The sequence below is a fragment of the Ixodes scapularis genome, unplaced genomic scaffold, assembly GCF_016920785.2.
Source record: "Ixodes scapularis isolate PalLabHiFi unplaced genomic scaffold, ASM1692078v2 PGA_scaffold0__279_contigs__length_252992795, whole genome shotgun sequence".
Lineage (NCBI taxonomy): Eukaryota > Metazoa > Arthropoda > Arachnida > Ixodida > Ixodidae > Ixodes > Ixodes scapularis.
The window spans coordinates 247,248,690-247,273,876 of record NW_024609835.1 but is presented as its reverse complement, the minus strand read 5'-3'; the positions used below and the strand labels follow the sequence as shown (position 1 = coordinate 247,273,876).

The following is a 25,187-nucleotide window of genomic DNA, read 5'->3' as shown; positions in this document are numbered from 1 at the left end:
CATAGGACTTCATGTAATTACATACCGCTTAAAATGTAGGCGCGCGAAGGGAAATACCGGTTTAGTGCGGTTTTCGGAACAGCCCGGCGACCGCGCCGACTGACCGATGCAGCGAACACGCTTCCCTGTGCGACACTACATAACGGTGCGAGCCGCAAGCGGCACTCGCGGGGCAAGGAGGTTGCTCGGAGAAGCGGGGAGAAGCGAAGAGAGAGGCTTCAGCTGCCATAGCGACGGAGAGACGCATGCACGTGTCGTTCACGTGCGTGCGTCCCTCCGTTGCGTTGGGAACGGAAACAGTCGCAAGGACAGACCAATCGCAGGTTGAGGAGAAGTGTTCGCGCGCGTTGCATGCCGGTCGCGGGCCGGCCGGCCGGCTGCTTTTATCCGCAAACATGGCGTCGGTTGTTATCGTCGACGTAGACGGCGTGGCGGAAGCTCATCGTTTCGCGTAAAAGCGCTATCCTTGACTGTGAAGTTTCGTTGTGTGTCACCATGATAACCCAGCACGTACTAGAAGGGAAGATCCACCTACTCGTGCGGCGATGTCGTGGCGGCACTCTCAAGACGGCAGAAACGCCCGTGTCGTCGTGTTTGTTTACTACGACTACAGTGGTGCTTTCTAAGCATTTGTGTTTTCGAACATCGCCCGGATTCCTTATTTGGAACATTTCATGCCTGTGCTCAAGTTGAAGGTATTACTGGCGCATACCATATGAAGGATGCGAATTTTCACGCGTTTTCATTGCCGGAGAAAAGTGATTAAGGTTAGCAATCCTGAACGCTCGCAACGTCCGTCCGCAACCCGCGACGCCGTTAAAAGGCTGCACCAGGCAAAAGTCACTCATTTCTTTCAAAATGTGTGACGCACTTGAGACAGAACTGTACTAGTCTGGTGAAATAAAGACTTTCCTCAAACTAAGCTTTATTCTTCATCTAACATAAAATAAATTCTTTTCCAAAGGTAAGTTGTCTGATGGCATGCATTTTGGCCTGAAAAATTGATGTTTTGGTTATAGTGCGGTACCGCTTATAGTGCGGATTTTCGCGACTCCCGCGACATACGTTATATGCGGTCTACACTGTACTAACTTTTCACCAGAAATATATTGCAACAGCTTATTTTGTTCCTTGTCAGTTGTAGGATGCTGATAACTATTCAAAAGTTCTGCAAAATGTTTCTATCTATAAAAAAAAATAAAGATGCTGTAATGTTGTAATTTCAGAAGCCATCTAGAAGTTCATATCAATTTGCATAAACATATATCAGAAAATTACAGGTCCAAATAGATATCAGCAATCTATACACCTTCAAGAAAACGTTCAGCCTTTCCACTCTCGTGAAGAAGGAGGATCAGCGGAGCTGTACTCGATACACTACCACAACGCGCACGTGCCCGTTTCCCGTTTCTTCTTGTCCGACACGCCGCCGATCGTGGATACGTCTCCGGCGAACCAGAGTCCCATGAAGCGCACACGGCGCACGTGATGCCAAACGGGTAATCCACAAACTCCCTCCGGGTCCTCGCCGTCGCGCCCGGGAACTGTTCAGCCGGCGTGGAGTGCAGTCGTCACCGGGCCTCGCGCTTGCGCTTGGCCTCCGTGGCACGATCGTCGTCCGTGGCGTTGGCTTGCTGGCGCCGTTTACATCGCTGGTCCTGTTCTCGGCGGAGGCTTTCCAGGCGAGCGATGTGCTCTTCTTTGGCAAGGGAATCTGAAGCGCTCGACGCAGTGGAAGTACAGGGGACAGTGGCTTTGGGGCGGTTGCGGCCCCATTCGTGCTGCTGCGTACGTTGCCGCTCCCCAGTCTTCTTTCCCCGAAAGGGCGCGTGGCCGACCCATCCTAAGTCCAAACCGAAACTGACAAGAGCGTAGGAAACAGCGCGCAAAACAGACGAGGACGAAGAAACACGTGACGAGTGCTGCGCTCGTTACGTGTGCTTCTTCTTTGTCGTCATCTGTTTTTCGCGCTGTTTCCTACGATGAATTCCCACCAGTTGGTGCCCAACTATCCATTGTTCTACAATAGTTGGAAAGGTTGCCGCCATCTACGAGCGACGGTGGAAACCAGACTGGTTGTGTGCTTGCCGCCGTCGCTTAAAGATGGCGGTAGCTGTCCAGGTAGGTTTGTGTCGACATACCGGACACGATTCTGGGGAACCTAGCCCTTAACAGCTCAACTGTAAATATGTGTGCGAAATTTCGTTATGATGCGAGTATTGTAAGTATCAGAAAAGGAGTGCACAAACTGTGAAGACTGCCGAAAATCACAATAAGAAAAAAATGCATCTGAAAGTTCAAAAGTTATATTCTCATCAAAAAGCAGCTGTAATTGCATGAAACTTGGCGAAAACACAGGCAGGCTGTCCAGGAAGTATCCAAATCGACGCAGGACACTCACTATTTTTGCACAGCAGTTCGAGGAACGTTGCAAGTCTTCCATTATTCAGCAGACTCCCGGACGAAGAGCTTGCCCTGCTGACATGTCGGGCACGTCGCACTGCAAACAAGCATCGTCAGCGCGTCGATGTCGCATATCACTGCTCTCGCAGACCCATCGCCGCACGTCCTCTGTTCGTTCTCGAAGAATCCAAGTTTCTTTTCGGAAGCGCTCACAAATGTCAATGCAGCATCGATCTCCTCCGAGTCGCCGATGCCGTCGTTAGGCCTAGCTGGCCCTGTCGGCTGCGGAACACGATCTTCCGCTGTCGTTCTCCGCTTGACTTTGCGTCGACTTCCCTCATACTTATTCTTCGTCCAGTACTTCCGAGCACGGAAATCGCACTTCTTCGGATTGTCCATAGCGAAAATGATTGTATAAACAAAGAAATGGCGGTAGTCCTGGTTCGAGGCGCAACGATGCCGAAGCAGTATGTAGGCTTCACCACATACTCCAAGCTGCGTTAGCCAATGGCGGTCTCGCGATACCGTCACATGATTTAAAAGTACAGTAGAGACGCTTGAAAGATGCGGTAAAACGCACCGTTTACTATTGGCTGGGAAAGTACGAAACCGATGGAGTTCAGCGAGGAAGAATAAGGCCTTGACTATCGCAACAAGCGATCGCAATGGCGGGCAGCGCCGCCGTCCTGAGAGATAGGCACTCAAAGATAGCGAACATTCGCATAAATTTGCGATTTCTTGAGCCACCCCGAGGCAGTTAGACACACTTTCCATTAATGGTGAATTCCGCTCGCAGATCTCGAGCGTTCCAAAAGCACTCCATTTGGAGCTCGCATATTTTGCTCACAAATCTGGCTCGAGCTGGTCATCTTTCCCTCGTAGATCTCAGGCAGCACCCGCTCCACGGAGCGCCTCAAACCCAGCCGAACTTGCTCTGCAGGACTTCACAGATTTTTCCGGAAGTTGACAGAGCGCCCTACGTCATTTTGTTCTAAATCCGCAGTGTCCATGCGCAGCGAGGTTGGTGAGGTCGGCGGGCCGGTTGGGCCACGGTCGGGTCGTCGAGGTAGATCTGTTCGGGTGCATCGAGTTGGATCTGTTCGGGTGCGTCGGTTGCTTGCGTGGCATTGTTACGGCTGGAACGCTTCTACCTCGTATAGATCAGGGGTACAAAGCCGGGACTGTGAAGCGCGGTAAATTGTAAGCGCTGACATCTGTGATTGTGAGACGAAGAACGAGAAAAAGAACGACAGAAAAGCCGGAGGCAGACGCAAGGTTAGGCCCGTTCATTCTGCAGCCAATGATTGTTTGCCTTTTTACACTGCATTCCGCCGGCGTTTTCCCTTGCAATAAAGCAAGAAGAGATTAGACAACGACCGTGCAAGTGATGGTTTGTTACCTCTGTGTTTATTAAAGTCGTACCAGAAATCTGAACTCCACCGCTGGCAATCGCTGTCCGTGCCCCGCCGCTTCGAGGCGGCCGAAAAGTATGTGATGGAATGGGACGTCTTCATTATTTGCGACATGGGCACCGTGGTACGTATAATTTCGCCCGGCCTGTGTCGCGTGTTATTTTTGCGTCGGAAAGATCGGTCAGCTGAGGCGTTGGTGGGCTTGTCAAGTTCGAGCAGCGGCCATCTTGAATGGCGGTGAGGAGAACACTGAGGGAAAAGCACAAACCAAAAATTTGAAATTTTCGAAAAAGTCTCGCTTTTTCGCCCTGCATCTCTTCTGAAATACCACAGGAGGACATTAAGACTACTTACGCATTCCTACAAGCAGTGCGCCCCATCGTCCTCCGCGGTATGGAGGACAGCGGGCAGTGCGGCATGATTGAGCGCAGGACGTAGAACACGGGAGACTTCCCGGTCCCCCTCCGGCCACGCCTGACACATGACCCGAGAGGGAGGAGAGAGAGGGCTTTTCTGTGGGGGGCGTTCCTTGCAACTATGACGCTTCGCAACCAATGGGCATTTAGGTGCCGTTTCGCTCAGCCAATGGGAGAACGGGTATTTCTCTGCCGTTTTTCGCGGTTACAGATGCGGTTGGCTCCGCTCCGTGTGACAGTTAATGCTTTCGCATTAAGAGTTAGTCTCCAATCCCAACTTCTCTCTTAATACCTTGTAAATAAAAGACTGCAACGAGACTTTTGCAAAATGTTAACTATAATATTTTGTAATTTGCGAAGACTTTAATACTTAATTTCTAATTATCATTAAAAAAATTTAAACTCGTGCAACTTTTTCGGGAATTATATGCTAACCGCCGAATTCAGAAACCTCACTCAAAGTACACTCAAACTGAAGGGCCCCTCCACTTTCTCGAGGAAGGCGCGAGGGCCGGCGCTGGCCAATCACGACGGCGGATCTCGCGATTGGCCAGCGCCGGCCCTCGCGCCTTCCCCGAGGAAGTGGAGGGGCCCTTCAGTTTGAGTGTAGTTTGAGTGAGGTTTCTGAATTCGGCGGTAAGATTATAAGAATGGTTTTGTTACAGTCTCTACTCTTTGTAGAACATTCGGACAAACTTTGCGCCCATTTCTTTTATGGGAGTTTTGCAAACTATCTGGGCACAAACATTTGTGGTAAAGTTGAGGTTTTCTCGTAAACTATAATAGGAAAAGAATGAGCTTATGCTTGTGCTCTGTACAAGAACTTAAAGCAGCGGCGAAAGTTTAATATAAATAAGATGAGAGAGGAGAAAAAAAAGAGCAGTCCAGCATTATTTCACAGTACGATCGGAGCGGTAGCTGCGACACGTCACGGCCAAGTCACATTCTCATTCACAACTCGCATGAAATGCTAGGTGTCCTGGGAAGTTTTTATTTGAATAAGGAAGTGCCAGCGACGGTGGCATGTTTTAAATCAAAATAAATAAACGAAAAAAAAAATATCAATAAATTAAAAATAAAGAAAGAAATAAGTAGAACCAATATATAAGTGAGAAATAAAAATACAATAAAATAAACACATAAGAAATAAAAATACAATAAACAAATAAGTAAGAAAAAATATAATAAATAAACAAAATCAACAAATAAGTAAGAAATGAAATGGGAAATAGAATAATAAAGTAAACTTAAAAAAAAAATGAATGTTAATAAATTAAAGAAAAATACCAAAAACTAGAGAATAAAAAGTGACCTAGTGGGGGCACCCTCTGCTCCCTGGTCAGCAGCTGATGAAGCCCATAGAGATTTCCTTTGAACCATAGCAGTGGGCATGGGGCCGGGCCCCATGCCCACTGCTATGGTTCAATAGGGTAGGGGAAAAGATCTTCTGCCCAGAAGAAGGGAGGGTAGACGGTCGCCTAAGTCGATCGACGCCACGGGCAGGAGCGAGGAGGAGGAAGCCTCGAGTGTGGCGGCAGCACCTCTGCAGGACACACGTCTCCGCTCCTGCATGCAGGTCCCGGCACGTCCAGCCCCGGAACCACGGCGGTCAGCACGGCCGCCCCTGCCTCCTGCGGCCCCGAGAGGTTCACCTGCGACTCGGGTCTGCCCCTTTGCTCTCTGTCCTGCGCCATTCCTGGCACAGAGTTAACAGGATCTATGCGGGGGCTGCAATTCACATTGGTGTTTCAAAATGAAGCGGACAGCAACCAGTTTGGAATTGGGTTCCGGTAATATATTTGTATGGGCAGAGGGGGCTACATTTTCTCGATTCGAAGAGCAGATGTTCCGGAGAATTCTTAGGCAATTCGCGACTCCAGCGACCTATAGGGGGCGCCACCACCAAACAAACATGGCGGCTGAGTCCAGGTTGCGGCGGCTCGGCCGGGCCTCCTGAACAGGTGGCGCGTTCAATTTAACTGATTTTCTTTTGTTTAATGCCCAATTTTGTAGGTATTTGAACTGAGGCGGTTAAGTGTAGCCGGTGCAGATAAACTTGCAAAGCATAGTTTTGTTTTGCCGGTGTTTTTTTGTTCTTTTCGTGTCAAACTTTCGTTTCGAAGATTTCGCTCAAAACCGAAACTATGGGCTCCGGAGAGACGGTAATATCCTAATCAGTTTTGATCATCTAAGGAAAGCGGAGATGACAATAGAATTGTTCCACAGAGAGTAACTTTTCAGCTAACTCGCATGCCTCGACCATGCGACTTATCTGTCCGCGAAATCGAGCTTTTGTGGGTATCCGCGTTTACAAAACAGCTCCAGTCGTCTGCTCGGCCAACAACACAGGCTGCAGGAAAATTACGAAAATTAAGCAACCGCTTCTTGAGCCAAGGACCGTGTTAACCCGCCGGCGCCCCACTAAGCAGCTGATACTCGTATTTCGATTCAGGTTTCAGTAGCAATCGAGACGTCATTTTGACGAGCGGGTTATGTATTATATTACGTACTATGGGGGTCCCACTAAAGCGATATTAGTACATCCTTCGGGTTGAAATATGAGCTTAGTTGACTAGCTATTAGGTGAGCAGCTGAATAAAAGTATATTTGACAGACGGAGACATATTACTTAAACTTAGCCAAATGGTTCTATAGCCGGCAGCACGGAGACAAACTGAAGAGAGCCTTCATTGAAGATCTGCGCAGAACCTCCCCGCATTGAACTTTGCTTCGAATCCTGAACGGAGAAAATTAGTATTTTTTTTGTGGCCGGTCAACCTGACCAATGTAGACGTATATTGCTGCTGGCTTCGACGTCCTTGTAATATAAATATTGGAGGCGCGATAGGTCAAAAATGCCGTGACAGCATCTAACGTTGCGAGACTTGTCTCCCACCTTTGAAAACAGATAATTTCCCTCATTCATCATTTGCAGCGAGCAAGTTTTCCTGAATCAAGTAATTGCGAAATCAGCCCAACTCCTTCAGTGTGGTCCAGAGGCTTTTTCGGTGAAAGGCAGCCAAGATGAATAGCCAACGCACCGACCGGCGTGGGTTGCTCAAACTTGAAGCTAACCGAACACAACCAAACTCAAGAAAAGCAGCTATCGAACCTTCCCATTCACTTGACTGCAACATTGATGTTCCCTCCAGTATCAGTTACCAAGCAGTCGTCACTTTGAATGTGATTCAAGACAGACAAGAAATCAAAAAGTTTTTCCGTGATTCCTCCCCATCCAAGAAATCGAAAGCACGCGACCGTGTGCTGTGGAGTAAACGGGCTTTCAAACACGTAATAGAAGAAAACAATCTACTGAGGCTTCACTACACTAATGATCACTCAAACAAACTTAAGAAATATTCGGACCTTCGTCAAATTACATTGTTCGCCACCGCGCCGACAACACGTCTCCGCGAAAGCCACCAGAGACGCGGAGGGGCGCGGAGCGACCTGGACCGGCTGGTTCCCGGTTTTCCCGCTTAGCGGCGTCCGTTTTGCTGGAGTCGCGAATAAATGGCTGGAAACGTTTCTCAGTGGTATACCGTAAATTTCAGAAAGAATGCTGTTAAGCCCGGTTCAAACAGACCCGCACTGCAAACCCGGGCGCCGAAACCCGTAGTGACGTCAGCGCTCCCTCCGTACGGGTGGTGACGTAAATATGGCTCCCGGTTGAAGAGTTGAAATTTTTTCAACTTTCTCCTGCCCGGGTCGTGACGTAGGTTTCCGTATTTTCTCCGCGGCCAATCAGTGCGGCGCGCTTCCCTCCTCTGCCCTTCTTGCCACCAGCGTTCACGTGGTTCCGCATGCACGATGCGAATGCCTCAGTCGCTCCGTGCTTGCTTGCAAGGAAAGCTCCGGCGATGAACTTCTCGCCCGCCTCCGACGCGAGGAAAGCAGCTCAAGCTGCAAAGAAGAGTACCGCTGCGTTTGACGTACCCGAGAAAGCCTATGGATTAGTTAGCTAGTTCAGCGGTACCCCTCGATCTACGACAGGTATCGTAGTGACCACAAGGACCAGGACAAGTGAAAGAACTCGGTACTGCTTCTAATAATTTATTGACACGGTTTCGGAGACACGGGAGGTGGTTGCAACCCGATGAAACGGCATCTTCAATGCAAATATGAGTGGCCTTTAGAAAGGCCGTTTGTAGAGGCAGGCAGTGGTTGGCTTGCTGGCTGCAAAGAGACCGAAAAGGCAGTGGGATGTTATTAATAAGCAAATGTGCTAAGCTTCAAGCTTTGAGGGCATGCTCGTTCACTATAATTGTAATAAAGCAATTCATTTGTTCATTTTTTTTTTTTTTTTTATACACAATGTTTTATTAGCCTCGGGCACTCTGCGACCGACAAAATCTCCTCCCCCCCGAAACAAAATCCTGGCTATGTGCCTAGCTGCAACCATTGTGCGTGCGAGCTACATCCGACACTTAAGATGTTAAAAAGGTCAACGACACTGGTACGCGCTGTAGACCAGTTTTTAGGCAGTACTGTACGACCGCTAGCCTAGGGTCTTTAACAAACGTGCTTTCACTGCGGGAGCACACGCTCCAGGTGAGTGTTCCTGCGAGCGACGTGCGGGCCCATGTGGAACGCCACTTGATATATAACATGATAATAATCCAAAATAAAAAGCAGCACACCCTACCTGGCTGGTGACATTCGGAAGCACTGAAAGAATTCCCGGCCGTCGGGATCTTCGAACATCTGTCTCACAACACTGTAGTCTCACGATGGTGGCATACTTGTCGAGCATTTTTCGAGGCTTCAGGAGCTCGCGGACAGTCTTTCGCTTCTTCTTTTTCTTCACGCTCCGTAGGTACTGCTCACACGCAGCCGCGAAAGTAGTCGGCCGACGCCAGGTGATAGTTCTCGCATTTGTGACGCACCTCACTACACAAAGGTTCATAAGTGGGGCAATTCGAGCTTCGTAGTCGGGATCCTGCCGAGACGACGCCATCAAGAAACAAAGCGAGAGACGGAGCGCGCCGCGCCAGCCGCGCCTGGCCGCGCGCTCGGGCTGCCCGGGCGACGACCCGGCTTGACGACAGCCGCTGATTGGTTGCCTGGGGAGCCGCCGTGACGTCAGTTCCCGTATACGGAGACCCGCGCCGCGCGCCGTTCAAATCAAACCGTGACGTCACTCCCGTAAACGGGAGCTGGAAGTGATTACGTCAGTACGGGTTCCGGCTCCCGGGTTCCGTATTCAGAGTCTGTTTGAACCGCGCTTTAGGGGAAGTGCACACATGCATGCACGTAACATGGGCTGCACCTCTCGAATGGCATGGGCGACCACTTTTACCGTTTCGCGCCGAGCCCGAGAGATGGCGCAGTGGCCGCGGGCGGGAGCGGTGATGCAGGATGAGGAAGACGGAGTCGTCGGGCGGAACGCGAGGCTTAGTGACAGGAGCGATACCGCTGCGCGCGGGTACGCGAAAGAATAAAGTGTTTAAGAGATTTCTTGCATGTGAGTACGACCGAGGCAACCAGTGACTAGGTACGTCACAACACCCTTTCCAAAACGAACGGATAAATGGTGAAAGACATTGGGTGGGCTATCTTTTGGAAATGCCACGGCGAAACTTTATAAAAAAAATTGATGATAAAGACCGGGGCACCCGCTACAAACCACGTGACGCGAGAACTGATACTCTAGATCGCGAACACTGCAAATTCCTTTTTCACAATGCTATAAATGCGCGGGAATTCACTACAATGCCGCATATCACGGATGCAGCGGAATCATATTTCACGATGCAGTATACACTCAGGACCAACTCGTGTGGTACGGAAGCCGATATTGTGCGCGCAGATAACGGACAAAAAAAGCTGTTGATGCGTGTTTTTGAGCGTGCTATGAACTCGCTTGTCAGACGTGCCGGTACATCAAATTGCGCAATCGATGCGATTCCCGTCTGACATCGCTCGACGTCTCACAGGAATCAAGAGTGTGTGATGTTTCGGAATTTTTATGAGGTAGATGTTTAGCCACAAAAACGGGATGGGCGATATCTCGGGAGCGTTCTCTCAAAACTTTACGGTAGGCAAAAATATTGCCCAGTTACGATTTATTTTTTTTTTTTTTTTTCATAATTCTGTTATTACTGTAAATGCAGTGCTAGAATAACTTTGTATGTGCGTTTTTGTATAATGTTCGACGCTGTTTACGCAAATGCGGTGTCGGCACTGTTCTATGAGGGAGATCTACGTGCCAAACCGACGAAGGGCGTCTGAAAAATTGAGACGTCAAGAAATACGCTTTAACGTCTGTATCAGTTTACTTGGGTATGCAGACGATCCAAATAAAGGGTAGGCCAGCTAATTTGTGCGCAATATTTGTTTATTTTTCCTGCTCACGTTCCAGAGCAATTAAAACAAATTTGAAAACGGGGAAAGCCAGCAAAAGCGACCCGGTAGTATATGAAATAATAAAAAGATAAAGACCTTTTATAGTGGGCATACCTCTACTGGTTTAGGTGTTTTCTTTCACCGCTCATAGAGTGGCGATCGAGACACGTAAAGCTGCATTTTCATACGTCGCGCGTAAATCTAGCAGATTACCAATGTCAGCGCGTCGTCGTAACGTCGGTATTTGTCGCTCGTCTATGCTTCCGCTCTGGAACGTAGGTCTGGGCCTGAAACAGTGTAAAGTAAAACATTGGTCACTGATCAGATAAAATACTAGAACTAAGGAAAAATACACTTTTATAATGTTAATCAGGTTACATACTACAGTCGAATCTCGTTTATTCAAACTCTCTTAATTCAAACTTCCGAATAAATCAGACTAACACGTCCATTTGCATTTTAGTCTGAATTATCCAGAAGTTTGAACTAAGAGAGTTTGAATTTACGGGATACAACTGTGTTTGGTACGATCCAATTGAAAAAGTTGACATCTGCTGTTCTCCGGCGAAGAGACTAAATGCAGGCGCCTTTTCCCGTAGGAATGCGCGGGAGCAGCACAAAAGTAAACTGGTTGCTGTCTGCTTGGATTTGAAAGCGGAAGTGTGGATACACTAGCTTGAGCGTCCATCTGATGTCTCTTGAGGTGACCTGAAGCGCTCTCCTTGCAGGGAAGTGCATCTGGAACTCGTGGGTCTGCGACGGCACCCACGACTGCAGCCAGGGAGAGGACGAGAGGCTCTGCCCAGGCAAGTGGCCCTTCTGCACTTGGGATCTGGGCAGACTCGCTTGGTTTGCTTTGGTCTCTTTGCATCTATTTCTGATACAAATGGGCCCAGCGTACCCTGGTGCCTGAAACGCATCTCGGACCAGTGCGTTCACCGTGCTTCTTTGTTCGGGGTTCGCCCATTTCTGTCCCACGGCATCGCGATGCTGGCAGTGGCATTCTCCTCCGCGCCGCTCTCGGTTTCACGGCTTACTGGGATTTGGGGATCCACGATTTGGGATGCTAGGATGACGGAGATTCTCACGTTTGACGCAGAATCTGTTTTGTTTTCTACGAGAGAATGGTTGTAATGAGCGTGGCGAACAAGTGCCACGCTGGGAGCATCATGTAAGGGCCCAGTGGGGCTCGAACCCGGGTCGGCGGCAGTTGGATACGCCACCAAGCTACTGGCAAAACTAGTCCGGGAGGTTAAAATACTTTTTTTTGAATGCAAATGAAGTAAGAAAAGAAAACAATCGAGAAAAATATAAGAGAAATAAAAAAGTGTAGCACAAACGACACACGGTATGTGGTTAGTACGGGACGCATTCCGTGTTCCCTGGTGTACAATCGGACCTGTATAATGTTTTTTGTCGAAACTTGTACGACCATCTGCCAGGATGGATCCTGCGATGTAGGTAATACGTGGCCACCTCAGAGCCCCATAGAGAATACATGAGGTTTTTCACCAAATTAAAAAAATTCTCACATAATAACGGCTGCGCGGATCTTCTTGAAAATTTCGGCTTTAAAGACAGTGAGTCATTATCGAGTCACTAAGCGCAACAAATGTTTCATCATAAATTTAATTATATTCTTTAAAAAATCATGAAAATGGTCAAAATCGGCTAATTCGGCACTCTTGCGTTCGGAGCGAATTTACAAAATTATCTAAATTCAAACATAAGAAATATTGCGCTTAACGTCTTCTAAATTTATTACGGAATCGAATAATATTCAAATTATTCATGTAAGTCGATTTGTTCCGTAACTACAGCAAATATAAAGAACCAAGGTGCCGGTGCTTGTTTTCGTCGTTTTTAAGGTACCTCTCTCTCCCGTGCGGTGGCGCTCGCTGTCCACGAAATGCGAAATCGTCCGTTCGGAGATCGGCCGGATCGGCACTGTGCGAGGTGTTCTTCCGCGGCCGTATTCCGCGCCCGTATCCTGTTTCATTCTGCACGCCGAGGCGTCAGTGTGCGTGTCTTGCTTTCCTGGTTCTCGCTGGGTAGGTCTCCGTGTTTTCGCAAGTGGCAAATTCACCTTGGAGCTATGGGTCGAAGACAACCGTCCTGTGGCAAGCGGACCGCGAGGTGTTCCACAACCTCGCGGTCCGTCAACGCGTTGTGCTTGTTTCTACTTTTTTTTTTCTTTTAAAAACGGGCTTTTTTTTTTTTTTTTTTTTTTTACGGAAAGTTTTATTTTATCGTTATCCTTCACACAAACGTCCTTCGGCCTTGGGGTCGTGGAAATCGGGGATGAAGCGTGCACAGAGTAGATCGTTGTTTGCCTCCTTTTTATTTTTCACGGACGTCCTGTGACCTCCGTATGGTTCGTGGTCACCGCAATCTAACGCGGGGAAAAACGGGTCGCCTGCTCTGTAGTCAGGGTATTCCTAGGGGAGGGTGATAACTCGCTGTTCTTCTGGAAATTCACATATCACCCAAAAAGGTGACATGGGTAATGATAACGGTATGTTTTTTCCGGTGTTTATTTTTGAGCGAAAACCGGTGCATGTTTTTCGGTGCTTATTTTTTAATCACCAGTGTATTATGGGTTGAACGTCTTGTGATGATGCTAAAAAGCGTTGATAACCAAAGAAAAATGCGATTGGACAAGAACATTTCAAATTTCCAATTCTAATCACATATCCATTACGCTCTTCTCGTGGGAGCATCTATCCTGACGAAAAATGCCTAAGTCATTGAGCTGTGAACGCATACTCAGTGTACAATCTTTCGGCCTAGAGAGGTATTGCGCACGCTCGAACGCGCTTCACAGCCCAGTAGACGAAGTTGGTGGCACCCAGAAGGCGAGTTTTTGAATGGTCTGTAGTAGGCAAAAGAAACAAATAACAATCAACGCATATCAGCTCTTCAAGCGAAGAGGCGCGTTTCTAAGGTCAATGGTTCCGGACGGCACTAATGTTGTTGGCGTTGTCGTAAGATGACGTCAGTTCATACGAACTGACGTCATCTTACGTGATCACGTGACACAAACACGTCATCTTACATGATCTCGTTACACGAAATGACGTCATCTTACGTGATCACGCTGCGCGAAATGACGCCATCTTACGTGACCACGTAACACGTCATCTTGTAAGTCAACCTCTCCCTACAGCAGCGCGCTCCGCGCTTTCCGGGCCCGTGCAGTGCTGTAGTCGAAAGCAAGCTCCATATGGCAAGCGAAAGCTTCTGAAGTCTCACATTGAGAATACTCGCAAGCGACCGTCTGTGGAAGCTTCGCACGTTGAGGTTTTTGTTGAGATCGAGCCATCGTGTTCCATTAACTATAGTTGAAGTTATCGTTCAATAAAGCCCTAAAAAATATGAATGTAGTTGGTGTAGACATCAAGATCTAATCAAAAATGCGGTTTGACGTCGTTTAATTAACGTGTATATACAAGTGTAGAAAAAAATGAGTTATTTGTGCATAGATGTTTAAAAAAGTGTTTATTATTCGACATAGGACTTTGGGAGAAGGATGTGTTCAGATTTTTCTTCATGAGCGCAAATATACCTGACGCAATAAATAGTGACGATTTCATCGTCCCAGTGGTGAGCAGGTGATTTCTTGCTCGAAACAATGATGCCATTTCATAAACCAAGTTCTGTGACATATGCTTTTCCAATGTCTGGTCACTATTTTGTAAACCTTTCAGTCCAAACGAGTATACTTCTGTTTGTTTTTGTTAGCTTAGGAGGGGGTCACAGAGCCTATCTTTTTGTCTTCCTCTAGGACAGACGTACAGAGTTATACCGCAACACGCATCTGTGGAGCACACAGAGCTATCGCTCTCCTGTTGGCGGTACAGTAGCAGACGACACAACGCAGCTCCACTAGCCGCGGCCCGTAGCGCGACCGTTCAGACTAGGGAAATGGTTTTGAAGAACCGAGAAATGGTATCTTGTGTACAATAATCACATGTCGTTAGTATACTAGTATTCTACTTGCTAAGCCAAATAAATATTTGCAGCTTGTGAGAATATGTTTGCGTGACGATTTACCGTTCACACTCCTGACGGATGCTAGCGAATCCTTCATGTTCGTGGCTCGCAGTTATCGGTACCCCCTCGGAGTGACTTCACCATATATATTTTTTTCTTGCTTGCAGGACATCATAAAAATCCCAAACACGCGAGAAAAAAAAAATCTTATGAGTACGCGTGATTTTGAGCTTCGCAGCTCTAAAGATGCCCGGTAAATGTCGTCCAGCTTGGGAAGAAACTAATTCTTTTTGTTGGAGTTTGACTATCGTATGCTGGCAGCTCGTTTCCGGTTTGTTTTGTCTATACTCCGTTTCACCGTAATTTGGCAACCCTCAGTCAGGGCTGCTGTGAGGGAATCACGGTCGCGGAGCAAAGCACGTGACAGCTACTTTTAGGAGCAGTACTATGGCACCTGCAGCGCGTCTCCGACTGGCGTGGTTAGCGTCTTATGCTGGCCATACATCAAAAGTGGTTCCGAAGTGCAACAAATAACGTCACAGAAGACGGAGTGTCACGCTTTTGCATCTCGCGATCCTGGCAATTCATCGTAGAAAGGCTGGCGAAAGCCACGAGGGAACACGAGTGTCGCTGTCGTCATGGCGTCCCAACGAAAAGCAATTATACAATTTCGACGTTTTTGTAATTCGGTAATTTAAATTACTGTATACAATTTTTAAGAAAGTAAAGACATCAAACCAAATAGGAACTTCCGTGCTAAAACATGCAGTGCGAAGTGAAGACAACTACTATCTTTTTTTTTTTCTTGATGTCCACAAAAAAAAAAGGCTATGCAGCATCGATCCTACCGTTTTTTTTTTTTTCGCACATTATGTGATGCATGAAAGTAACGACGTAAAAGCGCTGTAGAGACGATATAAAAACAAAAATTTAAGGGAATCGAGCTTTGTAGTGGAACGGAAAAAAATAAATAATTAACGACTTTTTACGGTAAACACTTCACTTCTAAGTAGAACTTCAAAAAAGTGACGGTTACGCGCTTTCATGGCCATTTCAACAAAGTTGGGAGAACGATGTATTGCATCTTGTGAACAGACATGTGGAGCAGAATGTTTATGTTAGAGGTATTGTGTGTAATCGCTGCGCAGTACCTGCCAAAAGAAGATATTATTTGGGCACAGTCTCAACCGTTTCCGTCTGTGTGTGCTACAAATACAGCAACTCTTTTCGTAGTAGAAGTGATGAGGAAATGGCGTGCCCTTGATGATACGATTGTGATTATGAAATAAAATTTTTAATCAGCCAATAATTGCGACCTGTCCGGTCGCCTGGAACCCCGACAACAACTATCGTTCTCTGGAAAGTTCATTCTAATATTTACACGTTTTGTGGAGTTCATCGAGCGAATAAGAATGTTCCAACAATGAGCTAAACCTTCACGAGTTCCCGAATCCAACACGGCGCTTTTGAATTTTAGCGCCGTAGATAGTTCTGCGAACAGTGTATACTTCTGTGCAAATATTCGTCTAACAGTTTTGCAACGTTGGAAAGCATCGGAATGATTCAGAATCACTGCGGAGTTGATACTCGGGAAGATAAGACGGGCACTTGGGAGAAACGGACCGTGGCATTTGAGACAGGGGCACAACCGGGGGACAAACGTGCTACAATCGCATACCCTTCCAAGGTCATCGCTTGGGCGACCGCGCGCGCGCCCAAGAAACCTTTTTTTTTCTTCTTTTTAGGGGTGGTGGGGGGGGAGGGGAGTGGTGTAGGCTCTGATTGTCTTCCTTCTTTGTGGCTTTTGACAGACGCACAACGAGACTGGCAGAACAAGCGCATGATTCATTTCTTTCGATGGAGGCGTTCTGTCCGTGTATGCGAACATGATTTTTTTCCCCTTTTAGTAGTTAGTTGTTCTTGCCTTGACTCGGGTCCCAGTGGGTGCGTTGTCGTTGTATGCCCACTATTTTTTTTTTTTTAGTTATTGGTAGCTCTTTTGCTGATGGTGTATCAAGGTAGACAAAAAGAAAAAAAAAATGAAATAGCGCCTCGACAAAAAAAAAAAAAAAGTTGTTGCGATCAGGAACGTTTTCAAAGCGATTTTAGGAGCCTGCATTGTTACCACAGGTGCAGGATTGAGAGCGTAACCCACGCACTTGAAGAGAAGGGGAAGCTCTCGTCTTATTGGAACTCTCTTTTATGGGTTTCCACGTCGCGATTGTCCTTCAAAATCAACTGTCATTTATTTCTCGCTCGTGGCTTCCAAGTACTGGAAGCCACGACTCGAGCCACAATAGTTTTGCGAAATCAAGGTTTCGCTGAAATGGATAACTCTCACGTACAGTTCGACGCGCAATACCTTTGCCGTATTGACTCGCGAGAGATGCCCCCAACACGGCTGGGTATGGCGTAGCTTCAGACCTAACATCTAAATTTTGTTGCCTTACCTCTTACTATTTCGCGCCCATTTTGAGCCATATCAAAATGAAAGCGCATGATGAAATAAAAATGACACTCGTTTTCCGCTCGATGGAAATTCACGCCAGCTCGCTGTCTTTGCTGGTACCTTGAGCGTTTCCCAGCGATGCGGAGAGTTAAAAAAAAAAAAAAAACAACACGTACGATGGCATTTTTTGCACACTCATTACTTCTATAACACTGAGCCACCTCGTATCCTTTTGTTTTTCTTTCATGGTACTAATTTCTTTCTGCGCATTACGGCTGTTACGACGCTAAGTCTGTCTGCCCTTCGAATTTGAACTTAGGCTCAGATCAGGGACGAACCAGTTTAAATCAGGAAAATATAATTAACACTGTAGCAAAGTAAATCTATCATATCGATCGGAAATACGATTTGGCACATTCCATCTGAACACATATTGTGCACAGCGAATGCAATAGCGAGTCAGCGTGCAAAACGCCGCCACACTGAGCTACCATAACATCTCAGTGATTTTTGCATAGCACCGAGCACGGAAAAGAGAAAACAGTTATTCATTCACATAAACGAAGCAAATTTATTTAAAGCGCGGACACTCCGTACGTCCAATCTAGCTAAGGTTATTAATAGACTTTTGTCGAAACAGATAAAAGACGTTGGCAAAAATGATTAGACTGAATAAGTGAATCTAACGCACGTATTTTACCAACCGACGGTCGCGCGCCTTCAATACCCTTTCCAATTGTCATTGCGCACCTTGGACACACTTTGGGGAGCAATGCATATTTACATCGCCGCCCGAGGTCTCCATTGAACGTGTAGTGCTGACCCAAATAAAATGCTAACCTGACTCTCAATCGCTCACCGCAAAGGACGATTTCGAACAGGCGGTACTGTAGGTCACTTGAGATAAAAAAAAAGAGAAGAAAAACAAGCTATAGAAACGAGCGTCGTAAAAAAGGGGACCGGCATTTTAGAGCGCAGCTCTTAGGGGCCCGTTCCCGGCTTGAGCGGCGTCGCCGTCGCCGTCGCCGTCGGCGTAACCAAGGTCATCCCAAGGTCACGTGACCCTCCAGGTCACGTGACCCCTCCCAAGGTCATCTCAAGGTCACGTGACCTTGGGGGTCATCTCAAGGTCACGTGACCTTGAGATGACCTTGGGAGGGGTCACGTGACCTCGAGGGGTCACGTGACCTTGGGGGTCACGTGATCCCAAGATGACCCCACGTGACCCTTTGAAGGTCACGTGACCCCCGAGGTCACGTGACCCCCGAGGTCACGTGGTCTCCTCCCCAAGGTCACGTGACCCCTCCCAAGGTCATCTCAAGGTCACGTGACCCCAGGGTGATCCCCACGTGACCCCCCAGGTCACGTGACCCCTCCAGGTCACGTGACCCCCAAGGTCACGTGGGGGTCACCTTGGGGGTCACGTGACCTTGAGGTGACCCCCATGTAACACCCAAGGTCACGTGACCCCCAGGTCACGCCTCCCCGAGGTCACGTTACCCCCTCCCCGAAGTCACGTGACCCCCCCCCCCGGAGCATATTAAAGAATGAGGGGAGGAGGAGGAGAAGGAGGAGGGGTCTACCCTCCCCTCAGTACCCTTCACTCCTCCTCCTCAAGAGCTGCGCTCCAATTCGGCGTTACAGGGATTTGTAAACGGCTTCCACTTTTTTAGAGCGCAGCTCTTAGGGGCCCGTTTCCGGCTTGAGCGGCGTCGCCGTCGGCGTCGGCGTCGCCGTCGGCGTCGGCGTAACCGCGCGGTGCATCATGGGAAATGTCCCATAATGCACCGCGCGAGCCCCCCACCGGGGTCACGTGACCTCGTGGGGGGCACGTGACCCCCCCGAGGTCACGTGACCCCGGTGCATCATGGGAAATGTCCCATAATGCACCGCGCGAGCCCCCCACCGGGGTCACGTGACCTCGTGGGGGGCACGTGACCCCCCCCCCGAGGTCACGTGACCCCCCGAAGTCACGTGACTCCCCTGAGGTCACGTGACCCCCGCCGATGTCGCGTGACCCCCAATGACGCCATCGTCACTGATGACGTCACCGGCATCCACATCGTCATCGTCATCATCACTGATGACGTCACCGGCATCCACATCGTCATCGTCATCATCACTGATGACGTCACCGGCATCCACATCGTCATCGTCATCATCACTGATGACGTCACCGGCATCCGCATCGTCATCGTCATCATCACTGATGACGTTACCGACATCCGCATCGTCATCGTCACCGATGACGTCATCAGTGACGTCACTGATGTCGTCACCGGCATCCACATCGTCATCGTCATCGTCACTGATGACGTCACCGGCATCCGCATCGTCATCGTCATCATCACTGATGACGTCACCGGCATCAGCATCGTCATCGTCATCATCACTGATGACGTTACCGACATCCGCATCGTCATCGTCATCATCACTGATGACGTCATCAGTGACGTCACTGATGACGTCACCAACATTCGCATCGTCATCGTCATCATCACTGGTGAAGTCATCAGTGACGTCACTAATGACGCCATCGGTACCCGCATCGTCATCGTCACTGATGACGTCATCAGTGACGTCAGTGATGACATCATCGGCATTGGGGGTCACGTGACCCCCAAGGTCACGTGACCCCCCCTGGTTAGTTTAACCCCCCCCCCCAGTGCCCTTCCCTCCTCCTCCTCAAGAGCTGCGCTCTAATTCGGCGTTACAGGGAGTTGTAAGCAGCTTTCACTTTTTTTATTCCTACCTCCGAACAGAAACGAGCGCCACCCACTGCATCACACAGCGCAGAGGCCGGACTCGGCCACCGCGCGTACATACCAAGCGTGCGCGAGGGAGGGAGACACTTCCTCCGCCGGGAGAACACGGCACATTTCGGGATCTATTTCACGCAGCGGATAACGCGGGCCTTTTCACACCTCGATACTGGCGCCATCTAGAAGTTGCGCGTTCAACCACGTTTCGAGCCGCGCGCCATCTGGTGGCTGAAACGGACGAATAAATAGAGGTACCGCGCCCTTTAAGGGCCATTTTTGATGCAAGGGCCAGTCTTTTAATTCACCGGTCCAAGACGCATGCCAGTTGACTTTGATTCATTTTCACTTTTATTACTCAGCTGAACCTGTTAGGGTTCCAGGCTTTGTGAGGGTTGTTCATTACACCCTGTCTAAAGGGTTCTCAAGAGGAGGTCTTTTGCGACCCGAAAGTGAGCACTGAGGCTCGGAGTTTACTTCCTCATTATCCTGCATACAATAGAGCAACTTTATTACTAGGCTCCTGTGTTTTCAGAAATCCAGGAAATGCTTGCCAGTAAAAATAGTCCGGATGCAGATTTACCGTATTTATTTGAATGTAAGGCGGTCACGATTATAAGGCGAGGGGGCAGTTGAAGGACCCGAGAAAAATAAAAAAAATAGCCATATTGCTATACTGAGCTTTGAATGTAAGGCGGGGTATGACTTTGAGACTACGGATTTTGGAAAAAACATCGCCTTATATTTGAATAAATTTGCTATATTTGAAAAACTGAATTTGGAGACTGCCAGTTGCAAAAACCCAATGGGTTTTTATCTTGCCCTGGATTCCTAAGACAACGTTTGCGGTTCTCTTTTTCTGTAGGCTGTGATCCAGGGCGTAACAAAAGGCTGGAAAGAAAATACGATGACTCGACCGGGTGTCCTTGCACAAATCACCTTGCCCCTTGTCAGGAATTACACCACCTGACTCTCGCTCAGTGGTCAGAATCTCTACTCCTACGCTGCTAGAGCGGCTTAGAAATGTCACGTCTCATCCTCCATTACGAGGGCTGATTAAAAAGTAACGAGTCGTTCTAAGTTATATAATGAAATGTAATACCGCTTTGTGACATTCGTCTTAGCTTTGCAGACGCAACTTTTTTCACTCGGTCGTTCAAATGATGTTCTCAAGAAAATTTTTGTCCAGTTCTTTTTTTCAGTAGTGGGAATGGCCAAAAATCATGCGTCGGGGGTATATGGAAAAAGCCCTTCTCTTCAAAAAGGGAAATGGCACACTTGTGGCACATTTTCACGGCTCACTGTGACAGAATGCCAGTGTGGTTCAACTGCCAATTCCAACGTGTCTAACCTTCACGAACAGCGGTATTGCCCGTGTCCCTTCTTGCAAAGAGAGGCAGTCTGATTATAGTCGAACTTGGATGAATTCAAAGGGGATCGTAAAATAGTTTGATATATCGATAATGTGATGTACAAAAATATGTTAACTTAAGCTCCAGCTGAAATTTCCGCGCGTCTTTGCTTATACCGAAGGCCGCGACAAACGGGACCTTGCCAAATAGAGCCTCTAAGCTGAACACAGTAGAGCTTAGTTGGTGAAGGTCACAAACACCGCTGAGTTTACCCTTCGGTGTTTGTGATTGTTTACCCCTGGCCACAACTTCCAATCTTTCATTTTAAAAAAGAAAAAATGGAAAAAGGGCATAAAAAACACTCTCTCCATAGAATAAAGTTAAGCAAGCAACAGAAAAGAAAGCTCACTAAAATCAGGCAGCAAACAAAAAAAAAAGGAAGGCAAAAATAGAAAAAATGGGCAAAGCAATAACACAGAAAAAGTGAAAGCCATTTACAACTCCCTGTAACGCCAAATTGGAGCGCCAAATTGGAGCGCAGCTCTTGAAGAGGAGGAGGGAAGGGTACTGAGGGGAGGGTAGACTCCTCCCCTCATTCTTTAATATGCTCCGGGGGGGGGGGGGGGGGGGGGGGGGGGGTCACCTGACCTCGGGGGGAGGGGGTCACGTGACCTCGGAGGAGGGGGTCACGTGACCTCGGAAGAGGGGGTCACGTGACCTTGGGGTGACCTTGGTTACGCCGCCGGGGACGCCGCTCAAGCCGGAAACGGGCGCTTAAGAGCTGCGCTCTGAAAGGTAAACAAAGATAAGGCGTTCAAAGTGCAGTTGCTCAACCGTTGTGGACACACTCCACGAAGATTTTTTTTTTTTTTTTTTTTGCTTAGTTTATTTTTGGGCTAAGGAGTTGCGCAGGCACTCCCAGCGGGCAATTCCTGCCCTCTCTACACGTGCCCTTTTCCTTGCTTTTACCATCCTCCACTTTTTTTTTTTTTTTTTTTGCACCTGCTTTTTGGTTGGGTATCCCCTTGCACGTCTGCCGGCTTGGCGGTCTGCCAGCCCTGCAACGGGAGCTATGTGCTTCAGGCCGCCCTTGCATCTGACCGCAGGAGAAGTGACAAGCTGCCCTGCTTCGTTATATTGAGTGTCCCGCCCTGCGAGTTTTATACAGAAAAACAACGCTCCTATAGTATACATAGGGTTTTCAAGAGGATGTTTGGACTATCTGATATAAACAATCATTCGAAATCACCGGGTGTGATATAACCGGTCTCGACTGTATTTATTATTTGGCTCTTGCTTGTATTCCTGTGGTTGCAAAAACTGCCGCACTGATGAAGGTGACATCACAAGATCACGTAATCAGTATACCGTAAAATACCGGGGGAGTGCCTACCCCACCTTCAGTGAGAACTGCATTAATCTAGACGTGGTGCTTGTCCGGTCAAAGCATGCGCATGGGAGGAAGTGGGTTCTCAAAAGATATTTTTTGTTTATTGGTTTATCTCATTGATTTTTTTGCACAGGAATGCAGTTTACTGTGCTGATTTTTCATAACTGCAATCAGATTTCAGATATCTCTACTTTGTGAAAAGTTATCAACAAAATAAAATATTAATTAGCTAATTTCAGGAAGGGTTTTAAAAAACCTTATTAAAATTTTAATGAAAAAATGTATCAATTGCTTCCCAAAGAAATGCCATACAAGCTAAAGCTATTTTTATGTTTTTAGTTCCATTTAATCGTGTAAAAAAATTCAAGTGAACAAAAGACATACAATAGTGGTATAACATTGTCTAGTAATAAAATGCAAGTTTTATATACCACAAAATATCATAATAAAATAGCTTTAGCTTGCAGTCTAGTTCATTCCAAAGAAAATAGTATCAAGTTTATTAAAATCGGTTGAGCGCAGGTGATTTAAAAAGCCTTCCTGGCCGGAAAAGAGGCCGAAAAAACCAAAGCTGAGAAAATGGACCTTGAAATTTGGGTATGCATAACTAACAATATTGAAACTTTAGATGTGTGAAATGCCTTTGGTTTGATTTTCATACTATGGCAGACACGGGTAGGGAAAGCAGCCCCATATGCAACAATTGGTTAGCACTAAGAAGGGCTTTCTTAGGGGACGTTTTCAAAGCACCAGCGCGTGAATGGGCGTGGCCAATCCGCACTGCCCACATTTGGTGGTCGCGAAGAGCATGTTGAACACGTTCAAATCCACCATCATGAACTGCGTGCCGGAATCTGTCTCTTCATCCTCGACAGTGACAATGAGGAGGCCAAACTTCCGTTGTGTGGCAGACTTTGCGGCCAAATCCTGCTTCAACTCGTCAGCCCGCGCCGCACGTTGAGCATGTTCGCTTGCCGTGTAGAAATGCGAGTCGTGACACAACTGGGCCGAAGCCGTGGTCTTCTTATTGCTCGCATCCGGGATGGGCACCTCGGAAGACGATGCAGCTGCTGGCAGCTGAACTTGCCGCATGTCCGCTGCAAGCAACGCAGCTGGCGGTGCGAGCCAAAGTCCTCTTGTTCTATGCCCAACGCTTCCGCTTGCCGTGCGCACGCTGCGTTGAAAGCTTCACGCTAGGCATCACAATCACTATCCTTGTCTCCTAAGGACGTCGAGCTAAACGAAGCGGGCGAACGCCGAAAAATAATGTGCTTGAAGCCAAAACGCAACCGCTAGCAGACAACAAACAACGTTCTCGGCTGCTCTCGACTCCTCCGCGCCGAGAGGAGGATGACATATTTCAGGAGAGGAGGCATGCGCTTCGGCCAATAGCGACAGCGCTCGCTGCGGCCCGTGCTTCTTAGCCAGTCGGTAGCTCAATTTCTTTCTCCAGGGAAACGCGGTATTCTGTGCTTTCCTTGGATGGACGCCATTTTTAATGCCACCAAAAATGTAGACAAAGAAGCAAGCTTTTGAACGACACCAAAATGGCCGCGAACGGACGTGCACCAGCGGAGCGCAGAGAGCGCGCGTTCGACGTCGGCTTTCTCTTTTGGGCAGATTTTGGGCGCGTTCCGCGCAACATAATTATCGTTTTTGGAATACTTTGAGTTTGAATTACGCTATAATATCTTGGAGGGAGGTGCTTGGATATGTAAGGCAACCAAATACTAGATTTTTGAAAATAATTTTTTTTGCGATTTTTTGCAATTTAAGGATCCGCGTCCCTTAAGGGGGGACACTACCTGGCCACGTCCACTTTTGAACTGCTCACTCAATCGGCGTGAAATTTGCAGGTGGTGTTTGTAGCCATACAGAAGGAGGGCATGCAATGTTTCAGCCCTGTGAACCAATTTTGTGGTACTATGCCCCCAAAACGTAGCTTTGTATGGAATCTGCTCAATGAATCTATCGTTGAGAAATGGTGTTGATTACCAGATATTTTTCTGATGGACAGCATACTGGAATGCTTGTTGCCGGTTACTATACGAAAGAAATTTCAGAAAATGTGCATTTTTTAAATAAAAAAAAGTTTATGAAAGTTTTTGTTTTTTTTTACATTTGCCAAGTTGTGCCGATTACAATTTTTCATAATAAAGGAACATGCAATTGTAATATGTAAGTTCATAGTAACCGACTCTATAAGGTTTCGGCATATAATCCTCAAATATTAAGTCTGTCAGTAGTTTCATACTGAAAGGATAGTTTTATTAAGGTGGGATTTGCTGCCAATAAGTGAAGCTGACATAAATGGACTTGAAGTTTCGAGATGGCGTTTTAAAATTTTCTTTTTGCGTCTTAAATTTCAGAAATTCTTCCCAGCAGTGTAGGTGATGTCTTCGTCAAACTTCTTCACATATACTAACAATGTTTTCAGCTATTTTCACTTGTGGATGACGAGTGCTATGCTGTGCAGCACACCTCACCAACATATAGAGATTAATTACTTTTGACATTGTCTGTCAGTGCACATGGACAAGTCTTTGTGAGTGTTCCTTGTTATTCATACATGCCAAAACTCTGCAGTTCTGAATATACATTTTTTGGAAAAAAGGTGCAATTCAAAGTAGTGTCCACCCTTAACGTATAACTTGCAGAATTCCCGAGT

General features: G+C 47.5%; 1 protein-coding gene across 1 annotated transcript in view; it reads left to right on the top strand.

Annotated features, from left to right (window-relative positions):
* LOC8025626 (sortilin-related receptor) overlaps nt 1-25,187 on the top strand; it is a 286,962-nt gene that overhangs the window by 169,600 nt on the left and 92,175 nt on the right. The window contains exons 25-26 of the mRNA XM_029971324.3: nt 5,808-5,894; nt 11,305-11,382. Of these exons, the coding sequence (XP_029827184.2) occupies nt 5,808-5,894; nt 11,305-11,382 (165 nt within the window). The remainder of the gene's footprint in view (nt 1-5,807; nt 5,895-11,304; nt 11,383-25,187) is intronic.